The sequence below is a fragment of the Ictidomys tridecemlineatus genome, chromosome 2, assembly GCF_052094955.1.
Source record: "Ictidomys tridecemlineatus isolate mIctTri1 chromosome 2, mIctTri1.hap1, whole genome shotgun sequence".
NCBI lineage: Eukaryota > Metazoa > Chordata > Mammalia > Rodentia > Sciuridae > Ictidomys > Ictidomys tridecemlineatus.
This window is the reverse complement of record NC_135478.1, coordinates 152566261-152582661: the sequence shown is the minus strand read 5'-3', so window position 1 is coordinate 152582661 and position 16401 is coordinate 152566261. Positions and strand designations below refer to the sequence as shown.

Here is a 16401-nt window from a genome sequence, read left to right as displayed (position 1 = left end):
TTCTGTCACATCGTGCAACAAGCGAAGGCTATAATTACGTTTTTACTTGAACCGTTGGGAGGCAATAGACTGCCCCAAGGGTATAAAGGTTCCTGACTATGAAGGCTTCATCACAAACTGGCATGTTTTGCAAACCTGGAAGAAGCTAAAGGGGAGCAGAGAGAGGCTTCAAACCCTGCTAAACCAAATGAAGAGGAGATACAGTGGATTCTTGAATAAAAATGGTACAGTCATTGGTTACAACCTTTATATCATTTGGTCAGTGAGGCCATAAACCGAGCCCTCAAGTCAACCCATGGGGCAAGATGGGTTTGTGGAGACTTCCAGAAGGTGATTCAAAATATGCCCCAAATTCAAATTGTCCAGCTATTTCTTTCTTTTCCTGAATCAGATCATACAAACTGATATAAATCAGGTCATAAAAACAGGTAACACTTCAAAGGCTCTCTGAACCAACATCTTGAGATTTGGGGATGAGACCTTGGACATATAAACTTTCCCTGCTGTAACATGTCCTAGGAATGATTCCATTTCTTTAAAATCTGCATTAAAAGTACAGTGTTAGTAAATTTTCACCAAATATATTAGAACACATAAAAAATAATTCTCCCAACAAATTCTGCAGACTTAGATGCTGCTTGTACCTCTTTTAATGTTATTGTTTGGTTTGGGGGTTTTTTGTTGTTGATTTTGGTACCAGTATTTGAACCTAGGGACGCTTTATCACTGAGCTACATCCCCAGATCTCTTTTTATATTTTAATTTTGAGATAGGTTCTCACTAAGTTTCTAAGGCTGGCCTCAGACTTGCAATCCTGGTGCCTAGCCTCCCAAGTCTCTGGAATTACAAATGTGTGCCACTAGGCCCTGCCTTCTGCTCTTCTTTTAAATGACCCCGACGACAGGGGCTTCAGGATGTTGTTAGAGGGGCAGGTGTCCTCTGGTTGGCCCTGTGGAGGAAGGTTCTTTGGGATCAGAAGTGAACACTTGCATGCTTTTGCCCCAGGTCCCATGGGAAGACCTCCGTTACCTCTTTGGTGAGATCATGTACGGGGGCCACATCACAGATGACTGGGATCGCAAACTGTGTCGGGTGTATTTAGAAGAATTCATGAATCCATCTCTGGTAAGTCCTGTTTAAATTAATTCCCCTGAGGAAAATGTTCTGGTAAGAATTTCTAAAACTTCATTTCATTCTACGGATGATTCTTGAGTGTTATTGAGGATTCTTGCCCTTTTGTGAGTGTGTTTTGGTCTACTTCCAGTGGAGTCTGATAATTTGTTAGGAATGTAGAATCTCAGGCCCCTTCCGGGATGGATAAAATTAGAATCCACATTTCTGGAAGACTCCACCAGGTCATTTCTGTGCTTGTGCAATGTGTCAAGGTAAAGCTCTCTCACACACCAACTTGGTGATCTCTCTCAACCCTGTGAGCTGTGCAAATCCAACAGTACTGCTCGGCCTCAGACCTAAACACGGAGGCATGTGACTGGCCCCAAGCCACTAGGTGTAGACAAAAGCTTTGGCCAGAATATTAGTCTTTTAACTTCAATTGCAGGGCTCATTTCACTAGTTTTATTGTTTTGTTTAGATATTTTTTTGCTTGTCACAAGTATCATGGACCAATCTAAATTTTGATCAGTAACACTTACTAAATAGATGCTCAAGAAAAATGTGGTGGATAAGCCTGTGAGGTGATGGGTTTGTTAGCTTGATTTAATATTCCACAATGTAAACCTGTATCAAAACATCACATTATTATTCATAGTTACTGTCAACTAAAAATAAAACCTAGCCAGGCTATAAAACAAAGACATAGTATCAAATGTGTATGATCCGAGAATCTTATTTGGATCTTGTTTCAAAAGATAACAACAACAACAAAAAAATGACACAATGAGAAATTAATATATAATGGAAATTCAGAATTCCTATTAACATTTTATATAAGAAAGTAATATAGTTATGTTTAAAAAGAACAATGTGTTGATTTGAGAACCTGGTTTTCTTATTCTGTGAGGAAGGGGTAGATTATCACTGTGCTGGAAGACCAGGCCTCTTTTCTCATGTTAAATCTGTGTCTGTGGCCAGGGCTGTGTTTTTTATAAAAATACCAGGTTCTTGTTACTCACTGAGGAAGCTAAGAGTGGTAGCCCTGCTTTCCTTATGTTCCTCTCTCATGTTCAGGTTCCTGGTTATTTTCCTGAAAGCCTTTGATCAGCTTTCCATTATTATGACAAAAAAAACATGAGTCAGTCAACTTAAAAGGAGAAAAGGTTTATGGTTTTAGAGGTTTTAGTCCATGGTTGCTTGGCCTGGGGCAGCACAGTCCATCATGGGGGGGAGCCCATACATGGTGGGGGCTTGTTCACCTCACTACAGGGAGGTAGCAGAGGAAGGAGTCAGGCCTGATACTCCCTTTGAGGGTAGGCCCACAGCTATGTGAAGAACTCCAATTAGGCCCCACCTCTTAAAGGTCCCATCACCTCCCAGTGGCACCACAGGCTGGTGACCAAACCATTAACACGTGGCCGTTGGAGGCTACTTCCCAACTACAGCAGCACCCTACCGCATCTCATTTCTCCTCCCAGTTGGGCAAGACACTTACTAGTTAGAGCCAGAGTATTTGTTTGTTTGTTTTTAAGTAGCTTGAGCAAACTCGTATTATAATTTCTCGGAAATCTCCCTCTCAGAGAAGTGCTGTACAGAGCCGATCACCCTCCTCCAGCTCTTTTTGAGAAGTACTATGACCGTAGACTTGAGAACCTGGTGTATTCTCATCCACCTGTAAAACTGGCACATTATTTTTCACTACTTTGAATGTCAAACAACTTGGGGACTAGGCAAAAGAAAGAATTCCCTGCTGCGTGACCATCCTTTAGGTGTTTCTTTTCCTTGCCAGTCTGGTCTTCCTGGCTTTTAATGATCAGAATTTCACGTGTCCAATATACTCCCAACTTACCACGGCTGAAGTGGCTTCTCTGGAGAGGTCCAGGAGCACGTTACCATGGAGATGGGAAAGCGAAACAGTGCCTGAGCGCGACCTTTACAGAGACTGATTTCTCCAAATGATGCAGAGGTCAAGGGGCAGAGTGGGAGGCTCATGCAGACATTCCTTCCCCTGGCTCTGGCCTGTGGCTGCGGGAATTACTGTTGCCAAATGAGACAGTCCATTAACCTTCACAAGTCTGAACTCCCATTCAAATAATTGTAAAATAAATATAGGTGCTGCAACCTGAGGGGCATCACTGGTGTGTATGTAAGCCCTTTAGAGATGTAGGTACCTGACCTGCCACATAGATCTGGTGAGATGTTCAGGATCCAAGTGATTCATTTGCAAGCTTGTGTCCCCACTGGACAGCGCTACCTTCTCATTCACCCAGGGAAATGAGCGCACTTACTGACTCCATGTCAGAGGCTGCAGATCTATTATTTTGTTCTCATGCAAATGTTTCCTGCTCATGCTGTCTATATGATTAGCAATATGATCTAACGCTTTGCATCCACAGGATGTCTTATTGCCACTTTTCACCTTGGTTGATGTATTTGCAATATAGTATCATTGGTTATATTGGAACATGATCAGAAAGCAACAGACTAATGGGTTGGGTTTAAAGTTCTTTTATGAGTGATATTTTGCTATTCGGAGGAATTACAAGTTTCTGGGTAGATAAAGGGATTTTGCCTTCAGAGAGAGTATCCCACTGACTGAATCATTGCTCAAACTTAAGGATAAAAACATGTTCTCATATAACACATATACTTGGCAGAAGTACGTTAAGTAATGCAGTAAATTACTTTGGGAAAATAATGTCTTTGGTCACCTGGAAGTTATGTTCTGCAAATTCTTTGATGATATATACTAAGGATTAAGAGCTTGGGCTTCATGTAAAATCTTGTATTGGCTGTGTGATCTCAGACAAATTACTGAACTTCACCATCTATAAAACAAGAAATGACCAACTCATACAGTTGTTGTCCGGTTTAAACATTCATAATGTTAGAACCATATTTTTACTGAATGGAAAATATTTTTATTAAGTGTAAACGTTTGTAACACATATTTTATATTTCACCACCTTATCTGTGGTAACAATGGAAGTCATTTATTAAACACTTGCTGGGCCACAGGTATCTCACATTTCTCACTACTTTATCATTTAACCAAAAAGGAACTCAGGGAGATTTAACAGCTCATAAGCAGCAGAACCAGGATGTGAACGTGCTGTGGGAAAGACCTGTATCTCTGCACCACCCTGCACTGGCTGGAGTGCTGCCCAGTTTGTGGTGGTTGCAGCATAGACCACAAAACACTGAGCCGCGTGTCCTTTTCAGTATGTTCATGGCTGTACAACCATTATAACAATCTTCATCATACCCCAGAAAACCCCTGCACCCATTAATGGTCCTCATTTGCCCTTGTGCTCCCCTCATACTGGTTACTTCCCAGACCTTGGCAACCGCGATCTACTTATTATGCTTACCTGTTCCGGGGATTTTATTTAAATGCAGTCTTTCAATATGTGGCCTTTTGTGTTTGGATCATGCACATGGTAGCATGCCTCAGAACTTCACTCCTTTTTATGGCCCACAAGTCCTCCATTGCATAGGTACATCACATGTGTCTGCCCACCAGTGGACACTGGGCTGCCTCAGGCTTGAGGCTATTATGAACAATGTTGCAGTGCAACTGCAGGTATAAATTTTGTGCAGATTTTTTTTTTTTTAATTCTTTTGAGAGTGTACTAGGAGTGGAATTGCTGGGTCCAGTGGTAACTGTTTGGAAAACAATTTGGTGGTTTCTCCAAATGTCAGTTATTGCACCCCTTTATATTCCCATCAGCAAATTAAAAGTTCTGTTTCCTCTCCACCCTCACCAACACTGCTAATGTCCCCATTTTTTATTCTACCATCCTGATGGCGGTGAAGTGGTGTCATTGTCATAGTTTTGCTCTGCACGGAGGGAGGTTATTTGAGAAAGTGTTTTAATGCCTTAAAGAATTACCCATTCTAAAGACACATTGCTCCAAACAACCTTGGTCCAAAAGTGGCCACTGTAGAGAGAACTCTGCAGTTAGGGCCCCATCAGCAAGCAGCAGGTTATCATAAAAGCCTGAGAGAAAAGAAGGCCTGGAGTCAGGATCAGAATTCACAGAGCTCCATGAGTATATTGGTCTCTTTAGTTCTCTTACAATAAAAGGGGATACAAGTTTATGAACCAAACCTTGCTTTTCAAACTTTACTTGTTGGGCACCAAAGTAGGAATTTACAGGGCATTTTAGATTTTGTCTTTTCCTTCCAGAAAAGCAAGATGTACTTAAAATAACCGTAAAAGATGTCTGTAAAATAACCATCTGCCCCTAGGGCACAGGGAAGACCAAAACAAACATTTGTACAAGACTGCTCTGGGCCTAGATGTTTGCATACCTTATTAAATGTTCACAGCCACAACTATTAAGTTGCTATTATGAGTCCCATTTTACTGGTAAAAAAAAAAAAATATCTGAAATAAGAGACTCATTTCTTAAAGTCACCCAGCCATCAAGGATGGGAATTGAATCAGGTGTGCCTGGCTGTGAGCCCCGAGTCCTTTCCCTTGGGCTTGGTGTTTCCTTTGCTTCACTTACGCACTTACACATAAAGACCCCTTTCCCGTCTGTAGACTTACTGTCTGGCTTTTCCAGAAAGCACGGACTGTTTGCTTCCCACCAGCATTACAGAGTGTGCACTTAAACATTCGGCCCCCATGGCATCTTCACATTGCCAAGTGGTTCAGGTTTTAGTTAAGTTTATGGCTTGAAACTGTTTTGAAGGACAGATTAACTTCAGCTTTTAAAAATTTCTTCCAGCTACCTGGTGAGCACTCACAGAGAAGACCAAGTCTTTGTAGAGAATAAAGTTCAATTTGGATGGGTTTATCCTAATTTGGGATTTTGTTAATATTTTTATTCATGTTTTTATTTGGGGTAATGTTTTTATCATAGGCTAATAATGGTGAGTTCAACTTTCCTATATCATTTTTTAAAATTTTATCTAAACTTTATTTTTGTACATAAATATGAAATGATAAAAATGTGAGCAATTGAAGATAGCCAAGTCTAAGGATACTGGTGGTGGGAGTCTCACTGGCTCCTTCCTGTATTTCTGTATAATATAAAGGATGAGATAACTTAAAAATCCTTTAGCACATACACACACAAAAAAACTGACTCAGATATTTAAAATGCCCATGAAATTTATGGAACACTTGAGTATTTTGCTAAGGTCACAGCTGCTCTAGGCAATCCAAGACTGCAGGCAAGAAACAAGCCACCATTAGTCACCAACATGTCTGTGAGAAATCATGCTTCCCTTGCTCCCATGAGACTCAGTTCCTCAAGAACAAGGTCACATGACATTTTACACTTTCAAGGTTTACCGTAGTATACTGGGTGATCATATTATTAAATAAATTAGTAATTACTGAGCACTGTCTCCAGGTGACAAGGAGACATGGCACAATATGCACAATAGAGAAATCTCACTTTTAGAAAATAACTTAGAAAGTCTAGGCAAAGCTATAGTAGATGAGAACTGACTATACAGAGTTGGGATATCTGAGATTATAAACACTTGATTATATTTGTGGCTGGACACAACTGGGGCCCATAGAGTCTGGTTACATTTTGGAGATCTGTATTCTCCATGTTTAGAGGATCTGGTATTGCTACCATTCATATTGCCTTTATTCAAAATGTCCCTGTCTGTGCAGTCTACCCCATCATCCAGCCTTAATGAAATTGATGGGCACCTTTATGGTCTTCATTCACTAGGCAATCGTGCCCTGAGCACCAGCAAGTGCTGGCCACTGACCCAGAGCCTCAAGGTCTTGAGACAAATACAGGCTTTGTTCCGAGTAGCCCAAGATCCAAGGGAGGTGACGTGAATTTGACTTAGTATATACCCTCTAGGTACTGGGAATGTCAGGGAGATCAAGTAGCATGTAATGGAGTGGCCAGGGCACAGGGATGGCACAGCACTTGCTCATTGCTTCTGTGCACATACCACACCACACCAAGCACACGGCAAACTGATTCTCCCCAGGGAACAGGATTCCTGTGTGCACCTCAGAATCTTCCCCTGGTGCCATAAATAGAACAGAATGTTTGGTTTTGAAACATTTTAATATTTATTTTTTAGTTTTCGGCAGACACAACATCTTTCTTTGTATGTGGTGTTGAGGATCGAACCCAGGCCGCACACATGCCAGGCAAGCGCGCTACCACTTGAGCCACATCCCCAGCCCGAAACATTTTAGAACCTGCTACTCATCAAGCATTACCCTGGAACCTTCTGGCCTGAGTTTCAGTCTTTTAGGAAGTGAAGACTGATGCCTATTTAGCTTTGGAGTAACCAACTTTTCTTTTATGATTAAAGATTGAAGATGAACTTATGCTGGCACCAGGATTTGCTGCCCCACCCTATCTAGATTACTCGGGGTACCACCAGTACATAGAGGAGGCACTGCCTCCAGAAAGCCCGACCCTGTATGGCCTCCACCCAAATGCTGAAATAGAATTCCTGACAGTGACATCCAATGCTCTCTTCCGAACTCTGCTGGAGATGCAGCCCAGGAACTTGATCAGCAGTGAGGAACTGGGTCAATCCATGGAAGAAAAGGTACTGGGCCTTTTTAAAAAATTGAGTTATAACTTACTTACACCAAAGATAATCTTAAATGTACAACTCATAAAGAATTGTTTGCCTCCTCATGTACATATTCATGTTATCCGCAGGTAGATCAAAATACAGAACATTTGCAACAGTACAGAAAGACACTTGGGCCCTTACCAGTCAGTGCACCTCCCCAGGCCCCGTAGGGTTTGCTTGTTTCTGAATTTCGAGTGCATGGGATAGTACAATACATATTCACTTGTCAAGCTCCTCTGCCGCTGCACTATGCCCGTGAGATACGTCTGTTGTTCATATGCCGCAGTTCACGTGATTAGTTTTCTATGATGTGACCAGTTCTTCCTCTGTGGTTGATGTCCCTGGCTTTTCACTTTTATGAATACTACAGCCATGAGCCTCTTCGTACAGTCTCTTATTCAACAAATTAACTTCTAAAGGCATCTGTTCCTAATACCCATTTTTCTATACCCAGAAGTGGGACTGCAAGATCACAGGGCAGTGTTAAAGCTAGTTTTTAATAGTACTTCCAGTTCTCTCACTTGGTTCCACCAGTTACACACCCACCAGCAGCGAGGGCACATGGTTTCCAGTTGCTATCTCGTGTTGGTTTTCCTTTTGCGTTCCTCATATGTGGAGTACTACTGAGCATCTTCTCGTGCAAAGTGCTTATGGCTTCCCTATTTCTTGAGTTGTCAGTCTTTTTCTCATGGACTTGCGAGAACGCTTTATTGTGGATGTGTATTCTTGATCAGGTATGTGAGTTACAGGTAACTCCTCCAATCTGTGGCCTGCCTTTCACTCATTTTAATGTGTTTTTGACTCTGTCATAATCTTTTTCACTGGGAGATTTTTTTTTGAAGATTTTTATTATTCAAGAATGATAGGAATGAAAAATGACTTTTTAATCTTTATTATCATTGTAGTACTGGAGATCGAACCCAGGAACATTCTACCACTGAGCTATACCCCCAGCCACTCCCCTCTTTAATTTTTTTTTAGTTGTATATGGACTCAATGCCTTTATTTGTTTTTATGTGGTGCTAGCAAGTGCTCTACCACTGAGCTACAACTCCAGCACTACTCCCCTCCTTTAAGATAGTCTCAAGTTGCCGAGGCTCGCCTCAAACTTACAATCCTCCTACCTTGAGTCACTGGAATTACACACTTGCATCACTGTGCCTAGTTTTCTAAACTTTCACATTAAAATCTAGTTTTTAATTAATTTAAAACCTGAATAGCTGATTTCCCCCAAAAATTAATAATTTTTTTAAAAAAATTATTAATCAGGATTAAATTGACCAGAATTCAGGTTGTTCAAATAATATTCACTAAACATGATATAATTGTAGTAGGACCTCACAAACTGTTTATTTCTTGAACTTTTTCAGTTATTTTTTGAAACAAGGTTGTTCACTGAAACACTTGTAATTTAGATACTTTAGAATTTAGTATGTTTGTATGTTTCATCCTATATACTAGCATCTTTTCTATAAGAATATTACATTTTAAAAAAAAAGATGATGAACAAGGAAAAACTCATCCATTTGGGAAATAGCTATGGCTTAGTGAAAGCAGAGGTGGATGATGGACATCCATGTCTGGTTTTTCTGCTTCCATCTTTCCCACAAGGATGCTGTCATTACACCAGGATGCAGAGCATTTGCCTCAGCCCCCAGAAAGGCAAGTGCATCCTGACAAAGGCTGTGTTAGGTGCTTACTGTAGGTACTTTAGTATGCTGTTTAAGTGGCAACAGCTCTGGGCATTGTTTCAGAGATAAGCCATGGCAGCTGGAAAGGACCAATGAAGGAAAACAGAATCTGGTTGTTTCCAGAAGTCACTCTAACCCCTATACTGTGGTTCATATTGTCAACTGCTGCAAAAATGAGTTCAAGATTTCAGGCCCTGGCATTTTCCCTGCCAGAATGCTCCAGCAACTTCCAAGTATGATGCCAGAACCACCAGCAGTAGCCTGAGAAATCAAGGAAAGAGGGAAAAGTTGCCTGAGGCTAATCATTTGCCTTTTTGGGTATTTACTGGTTTCTCCAGGTCAATGAAGCTGCATAGATAGAATATACACATGGGTAGGGTACTATGGCCTTTATACATCTGGGATGTATATAAATCTTCCATTTCTTCAAGGCCACTTGGTCTTATCATATCTTTACATACAAAGGGCATGTAGTTAATGATGAGTCTTAAACCCCTAACTGCTAACAGAAAATAAACTGCATATAAACATCTCCTCTGGAACTACATTTAGAATCTAATGGAGAAGAGATGGCTAGCAATGATGGTCTGCAATGAGGTAGTGGGCAGTGCCTCTCTGCCCACCTCCCAGAAGTAGGAGGCATCTCTAAAATGCCTTTGCAGGCATCTTTGGGAATTACAGGATATATTCTGGAACTTCAAAATGTATGGTATACAAAGACCAAATGTCCTCTCCGATAAGTGATCCATAATGGGGGAGGGGGGAGGCAGGGGGAAGAATGGAGGAACTTTGGGCAAAAGGGAGGGAGGATGAGGGGGCATGAGGGCAGGAAAGATGGTGGAATGAGATGGACATCATTACCCTAGGCACATGTGTGACTGCACCTGTGCAGCAACTCTACATCCGTGTACAGAGAAACGAAAAGTCGTGCTCCATTTGTGTACAATGAATCAAAATGCATTCTGCTATCATGAATAACGAATTAGAACAAAAAGAAAAAAAATGTATAGTATAGGTGATCACCATAAATAAAGATGAAATAGGAGATAAATCTTTTGTGTAAATGATTTAAGGTTAAGAATGTCTTGGACGACATTTTGGAGAAACTTCCAGAAGAGTTCAACATGGCAGAGATAATGCAGAAAAACTCAAATAGAAGTCCCTACGTTCTTGTTTGCTTCCAAGAATGTGAGAGGATGAATATTCTCATTCGAGAAATCCGAGCGTCACTTCAACAATTAGACCTTGGTTTGAAGGTAAGTTGAAAGTGGGGCTAAGCAGCCTTCCCCACATGGAAGCTATTAACTATGTGGCCTTTTTTCCTCCATACAAGGGGGAGCTGGCGTTGTCTCCTGATGTGGAAGCCCAGCAGCTTGCATTGAGTTACGATATAGTCCCAGACACTTGGAGCAAACTGTCTTACCCATCTACTTACGGCCTAGCACAGTGGTAAGCTACCCATCCCCCCTGGCAATGGCCATTATCTGCATCCATAGTGCCCGGCTGGTGTACTGTTGGCAGCCTAAGAACCCAGAAAACTCTGCTTTGTGACTGAATTCGGTCCCTCAGTGAGACAACTCTACCAGAGCAGAGAAGTGAGCAGAACCTCTCAGTGGATTTTTAACTCTGCGAAACACCCAAAATTAGGTTTTATATATCCAGAAATAAGAATTTATATGGTTACATCTTGTGATTAACAACTGTGGACTCTTCCCCACCGTTCTTTTGTGAAATTTTTTATATATTTCACAGCTTTTCCCCCAACCTTTTCTGACTTGTTGGTTTAACAGTTTAACCACTTACCAGTCCCTTATTTCAGTAGAGACACTGAAACATACACTTGATTCTTCCAAGTCGGCATTTTTCCCTTGGACCTGTCAAACGTTCCTCCAAACATCAGGCTCCTTCTGGTCTTATTTTAGACAACAGTATTTTCATTTTGTTTATATTCAATAATTTTTTTTTTTCCTTTAACAGTAGATCAGCTCTTTGCTCAGCAATGCTTTTCTCATCTTGTCAGGGCTCCCTTTTCTTTTACTATGGCATAAACCATGTGGAGGTTTGAGTGTCACATTCTTTGTGTGTCTGAACCGGCTTCGGCGACTTGATTGGAATTCTAAGGCACAATGACTATTTTTCCCTCCAGAACTTCAATTTTCTGTTTCCTAGTATAGATTGGAGGTGATCAGCCTGTTCCTGTATATTCTTGTCATTCACCCGTTTCTCATTACCCTTGGTGTTCTTCAAGTGTACTGTTGAATTTGGGATGCTTTTAAATCTGCATCCAACTTGCTGCTGTGTGCTTACAAATATGAGAGTCCATTTGTAGTTTCCATTGTGAAAATTTCTCTATGCATATTTCCCTGTTGCCTTTTGCTCTCATTATCTATATTCATCCAAACTCCCAGTCTGTGTCTGCTGTTTTGGTGGATTTAATTGTTTCCAGGTGATCCTCATTATCTCTTTAACCATCTCCACACTGTTTTCTTCCCTTGAATTATTTAAGTTCCATTATTTTTTGAAGACTCATCTTTGTTATTTCCTGTTAAAAACCTTCCTGATGTTGCATTTACTGTGGTTGTTTATAACTGTCTGTCTTCATACCTGAATGACACTATGGCTGGTTATATAAATTTCACATTTTCAGGACTTGGGAGGCACCCCTGTTTAACCAGCTGTAGAGATGTCTGAGGCCGGCATTGTTTTTTCCTTTTATAAATGGCTTCATGTTTTCCTCTGGCTTCCCAGTGGATTTTTTTTTTTTTTTAAATCTTCACAGGTCACTCAATAATTGTCTTACTATTTTCTAAGTATGATTTTGAAGATTCAAATTTACAATTTGGGAAACTCACTTTATAGAATCCCTATTACAATAGGGCTTTGTTTCTACTGTTATTTTTGCTTTAACCCTAATTTTTCCTTTCATATTTGTTTCAATTTCATTTAAGTTTTATCTTGTATCCCATCCAATTTCATTACTTTTCCTTGTCTGCTCCATTCCAAGTCATAATCTTATTTATAAAAGCAATCACTTCATTTTCTAATTTTGTTGAAAACTGGCTGCAGTTTCTCTGCATTAAGGTGACTGACGACTTCTGCCCTGGTTTTTGTTCTCTGTCCCTCTGCGTTGTCTTTGTACAGAGCCAGTGCTATTCCTCTGTATTATCTTTAAGATAAGTACATTTTTCCTAAATCAGCTATTTGAAAAAACTTTAATGTGGGGCCAGGCACAGACCCATGTTCTCAGCAAGAATCTTCCTTTGTGGTGCCCATATTTGAAGGTAAACCCTTAAGTCTTCCTCATCACAGCCTAGAATCAGCCAAATGCCTCAGGCAGATGTCCCTGCCATGCAGGTCTGGGGGTGACTCCTCACTCAACCCAATTCCTGTGTGACTCTTGACCTTACAAGGTCCTGGAAAATGTCAATGCCAGCCCAGTGTCCATGATGCTGGAGAACTACTTTGCTGGCTTTTATGTCGAGGTTCATCTCTGTGTTTCACCCTTTACCCCTTTTTAATGGCCCTTAAACCTTATCTCAAGGTCTCTTTAGCCCCTTTGAGCCAGCTTCCTCGTGGCCAGGTACTTCTTACCTTGCATAACTGTGTGGACTAAATGAGAGAACATGCAATACAGACAAGAATTTTCTCACATGTGCCACAGTTGGCAGGTTCCCTCACCCTGTAGCAACCTTTACCTTCCCCTTTCAGGAGATCATCAGGTGGGAAGAATACCGTCACACACTGTTCCCTCTATTCTTTGCTGCCAACTCCAGTCTTAGACCCACCATGGCAGCCTTCTTCCATCCTTGACAAGGTGTTCTTTGCTGAGTCCCATACCTCATGTTGGCACTTGTCAGTCCAACATATGTGGGAGGACCTATATAAATAGTCACCATAGAGCACTAGGAGGATCTAAGTAGATTAATAAATACAGAGGGATGTTCCATATTCCCCTCTAGTGGTATTAACTCTAAGAGGTGCAGGTGTAAAATCTCAATAGGAAACACCGTCGTTCTTTAAAGAGACAACACCCCAAAAATCATCAGGTAAGCATTTTACCAACTGTCAATGGTGTACTTTACCACCACCACTCCTACCAACCCCTTTCTGCCAGAATCTTAGTGGAAGACATCTGTTTTTACTAAAAAGCAAGTTTATTTCTTCTTACCTTCCACTAACCAGGTTTAATGACTTTCTTCTGCGCTGCCGAGAGCTTGACATGTGGACCCAAGACCTAGCCCTTCCAGCCGTCGTGTGGCTCTCTGGCTTCTTTAATCCTCAGTCCTTCTTAACTGGTAAGAGCAGAAGTCCTGCCTTGCTTGATCTATGATGCATCCTCCCTGTTTGCTAATCTTCAAGGAGTAGGAGTGACTAGGAAGAAAATAAAGGGGCCCTGGGGGCAGGTACAGTGAGCTCAAGTCAAGGGCCATGGGTCTATCACAACTTCTCCACTCCGCCATTCTAGTTTGTAAAAGCAACCACAGATGGACATTACAGAAGCAAATGGCTGCTCCAATAAAATGTGATTTACAAATAGGCTGTCCTGTATGCCTTCGTTTGCCAGGCAGGCCCTGCTCTATGGCAGCCATGTGCAAATAAATGCCCAGAAGCTAAAAACCACCCTGTGGCGCTAAAGACTGCCTTGGCTTACTGGTAGCTTCTGGGAACCTATTCATACTTTTACCCTAATCAATTCCTGTTCCTTCTCCTCCGAAAGCAATTATGCAGACTATGGCTCGAAAAAATGAGTGGCCACTGGACAGAATGTGCTTAACAGTTGATATCACCAAAAAAACAAAGGAAGATTACAGCCATCCCCCAAGGGAAGGTGCATACCTCCACGGGCTCTTCATGGAAGGTGAGGCACCTCCAGTGTGAGTGAAAACTCTCCAGGTTCAAGTTGGGGATTGTCTCAGGATCCACTCACTTAACTTCATACAAGTGGCTATCATTTACCTCATGTCCTCCCGTGTGAACCAAATTGAGACGTGGGTGTTAATGCCCCCAGGATACTCAAGAGCTACAATGAAGTTACATTATTCTGCTTTGAGTATAATCAATTCAAAATCTTCTACTGTCTTAAAGTTGTTGGCAAAACTATCAAGACTTCTCCCAACCTTTAAGATGCCATTGTGTTCCTCTGAGGAGGACTAGGATATGGTTTTCCAGATTTACTTGGCCCTGTGTTTGTGGGACATCTAGTCCCTGTCAAGGTATTCCTTCTGCATTTTAAAGCAAATGCCACAGTTCAAATATTTAAAGGCTGAGAAGATGATGTAACTCTTAAGGGAGGACAAAACTGATGATGATGTTATTGTTCAGCTATTGGGAACCATTACCTATGCCAGTTAATTTCTGTTTCAAATCTCAGCTGCTGGGTTATGATGTTACTGATGAGCAGAAACATGACAAAACCAGAACATTTATTGCATCCAACAATCACTATCAACATGCCATACTGTTGCAACAGTTGTGTTTTTGCCACAGGTGCCCGATGGGACCCCCAGTCAGGAACCATTGTTGAAGCTCGCCTCAAGGAGTTGAAGTCCATGATGCCTGTCATCTTTGCCAAAGCCATACCCGTGGACAGACAAGAAACCAAACACACTTACGCGTGCCCTGTGTACAAAACCAAAACCAGAGGTCCCACCTACGTCTGGACTTTCAGATTAAAGAGCAAAGAGAAGACGGCTAAATGGGTGTTGGCAGGTGTGGCTCTGTTGCTAGAAGCGTAAGACGGTCCTTGCACTGGGACTTAACGTTCCTCGGCTGGAAAACAGTGAGAACTTTTCATTTTGTCTCTGTTCTTATTATGCATGTATACTTTTTTTTTCCCAACTGAAAGGCATAAAATACATTCCAACTTATGTAACTTTTAGTAACTTACACATGCATTCATTTTTAAAATACTATCCTTAAAAAAGAAGCAAATGTACAAAAAATAACAGACACCTGTTCAGTCTCTATGTTCACTGATTTTAGCTTTCCTCAGTACCTCCTGAAGCCCCCTTCCTCAACTTGCACAAAACAGTTTGTCACATTTTCAAGGTTCCATCAAACAGACGTGCAGCTGAAGGAAGAGGGATTCAGTTATTATCAAACATGAAAATCTTTTAAAAATTAGCCCTTAAGTTCTTTGAAAAGCAGCAGGCACTGTGAGACCTCTAGTGTCTGTAACCTGACAGTCCACAAAACCCTAGGTTTACTCGCGTTCCATGATTAATTGCACTTTGTAATTTTGGGGAACAATCTTCAGTACAAATTTCCAGCAATCTAGAGGAGGATAAATTATTACCATTTGAGCTATGGTCACTCAAGGTAAGGCAAACTACAAGAAAAACAAGTCCTGTAAAAATAGCCTAGAGTGACCAGGAAGTTAAAGGCTGCTTCTATGTGTCTTTTCTGTAACTTACCTAAATTTTGAACTCTGCCCCATTTGCATTGTGCTTTTGAATCATCAGCAGATACCACACAGGGCTTGTGTGTGTGTATATATATACACACACACATACAGATTTCTCTGCTATGTTCCTGAGAAATCTTAAGCATATAAACATTTTTTAAAAAAAAGTATTTATCAACTCTAAGAAATTTTGTATAAAAACAACTGTAAAAAATCTTAGGCACAAATGGTATGCACTTCTTGTTGGGGGTATCCCATGCTGACTTCGCAGGTTCCTCTCAATTGTCTTCCACCAGCTGCTTTTGTAAGCTGAGAAAAAGATGATAAGTAGCTGTTAAAGGTGAACAGAAAGCAGCATTCTAGGGAGATTTTTAAAACCCTAATCTCCTGCCACTTCCAGAATAACTGTGTGTCCTGATCGCCCCCAGTGACTCCCATATTCCAACTTGTAGGTAACAATTCTGTGTCCTCTTGCCAGGTCCTGCGGGACCTCTGTGCTCACTAGAGTTACGGCTGCCTCTTACTGTCCTTACAGCTCCCTCTCAGCCTGTCCTTCTATTTTTCACAAGGGAAAATTCTGGCTAGAGGCAATGAAGATTTGAAGATTCTAACAAAGGA

At 41.2% G+C, this 16401-nt stretch overlaps 2 protein-coding genes across 3 annotated transcripts in view; one reads left to right on the top strand and one right to left on the bottom strand.

The window, feature by feature from the left end:
* The window catches only part of Dnah11 (dynein axonemal heavy chain 11), a 310480-nt gene extending 295228 nt beyond the window's left edge, over positions 1-15252 (top strand). The window contains exons 76-82 of the mRNA XM_021728753.3: positions 1006-1125; positions 7417-7659; positions 10454-10636; positions 10714-10829; positions 13563-13675; positions 14098-14238; positions 14868-15252. Of these exons, the coding sequence (XP_021584428.2) occupies positions 1006-1125; positions 7417-7659; positions 10454-10636; positions 10714-10829; positions 13563-13675; positions 14098-14238; positions 14868-15115 (1164 nt within the window). The 3' untranslated portion in view covers positions 15116-15252. The remainder of the gene's footprint in view (positions 1-1005; positions 1126-7416; positions 7660-10453; positions 10637-10713; positions 10830-13562; positions 13676-14097; positions 14239-14867) is intronic.
* The window catches only part of Cdca7l (cell division cycle associated 7 like), a 45300-nt gene continuing 43685 nt past the window's right edge, over positions 14787-16401 (bottom strand). For both annotated transcript variants that reach the window (XM_021728752.3, XM_005328801.5), the window contains exon 10: positions 14787-16092. In XM_021728752.3, the coding sequence (XP_021584427.2) occupies positions 16062-16092 (31 nt within the window). In that variant the 3' untranslated portion in view covers positions 14787-16061. The remainder of the gene's footprint in view (positions 16093-16401) is intronic.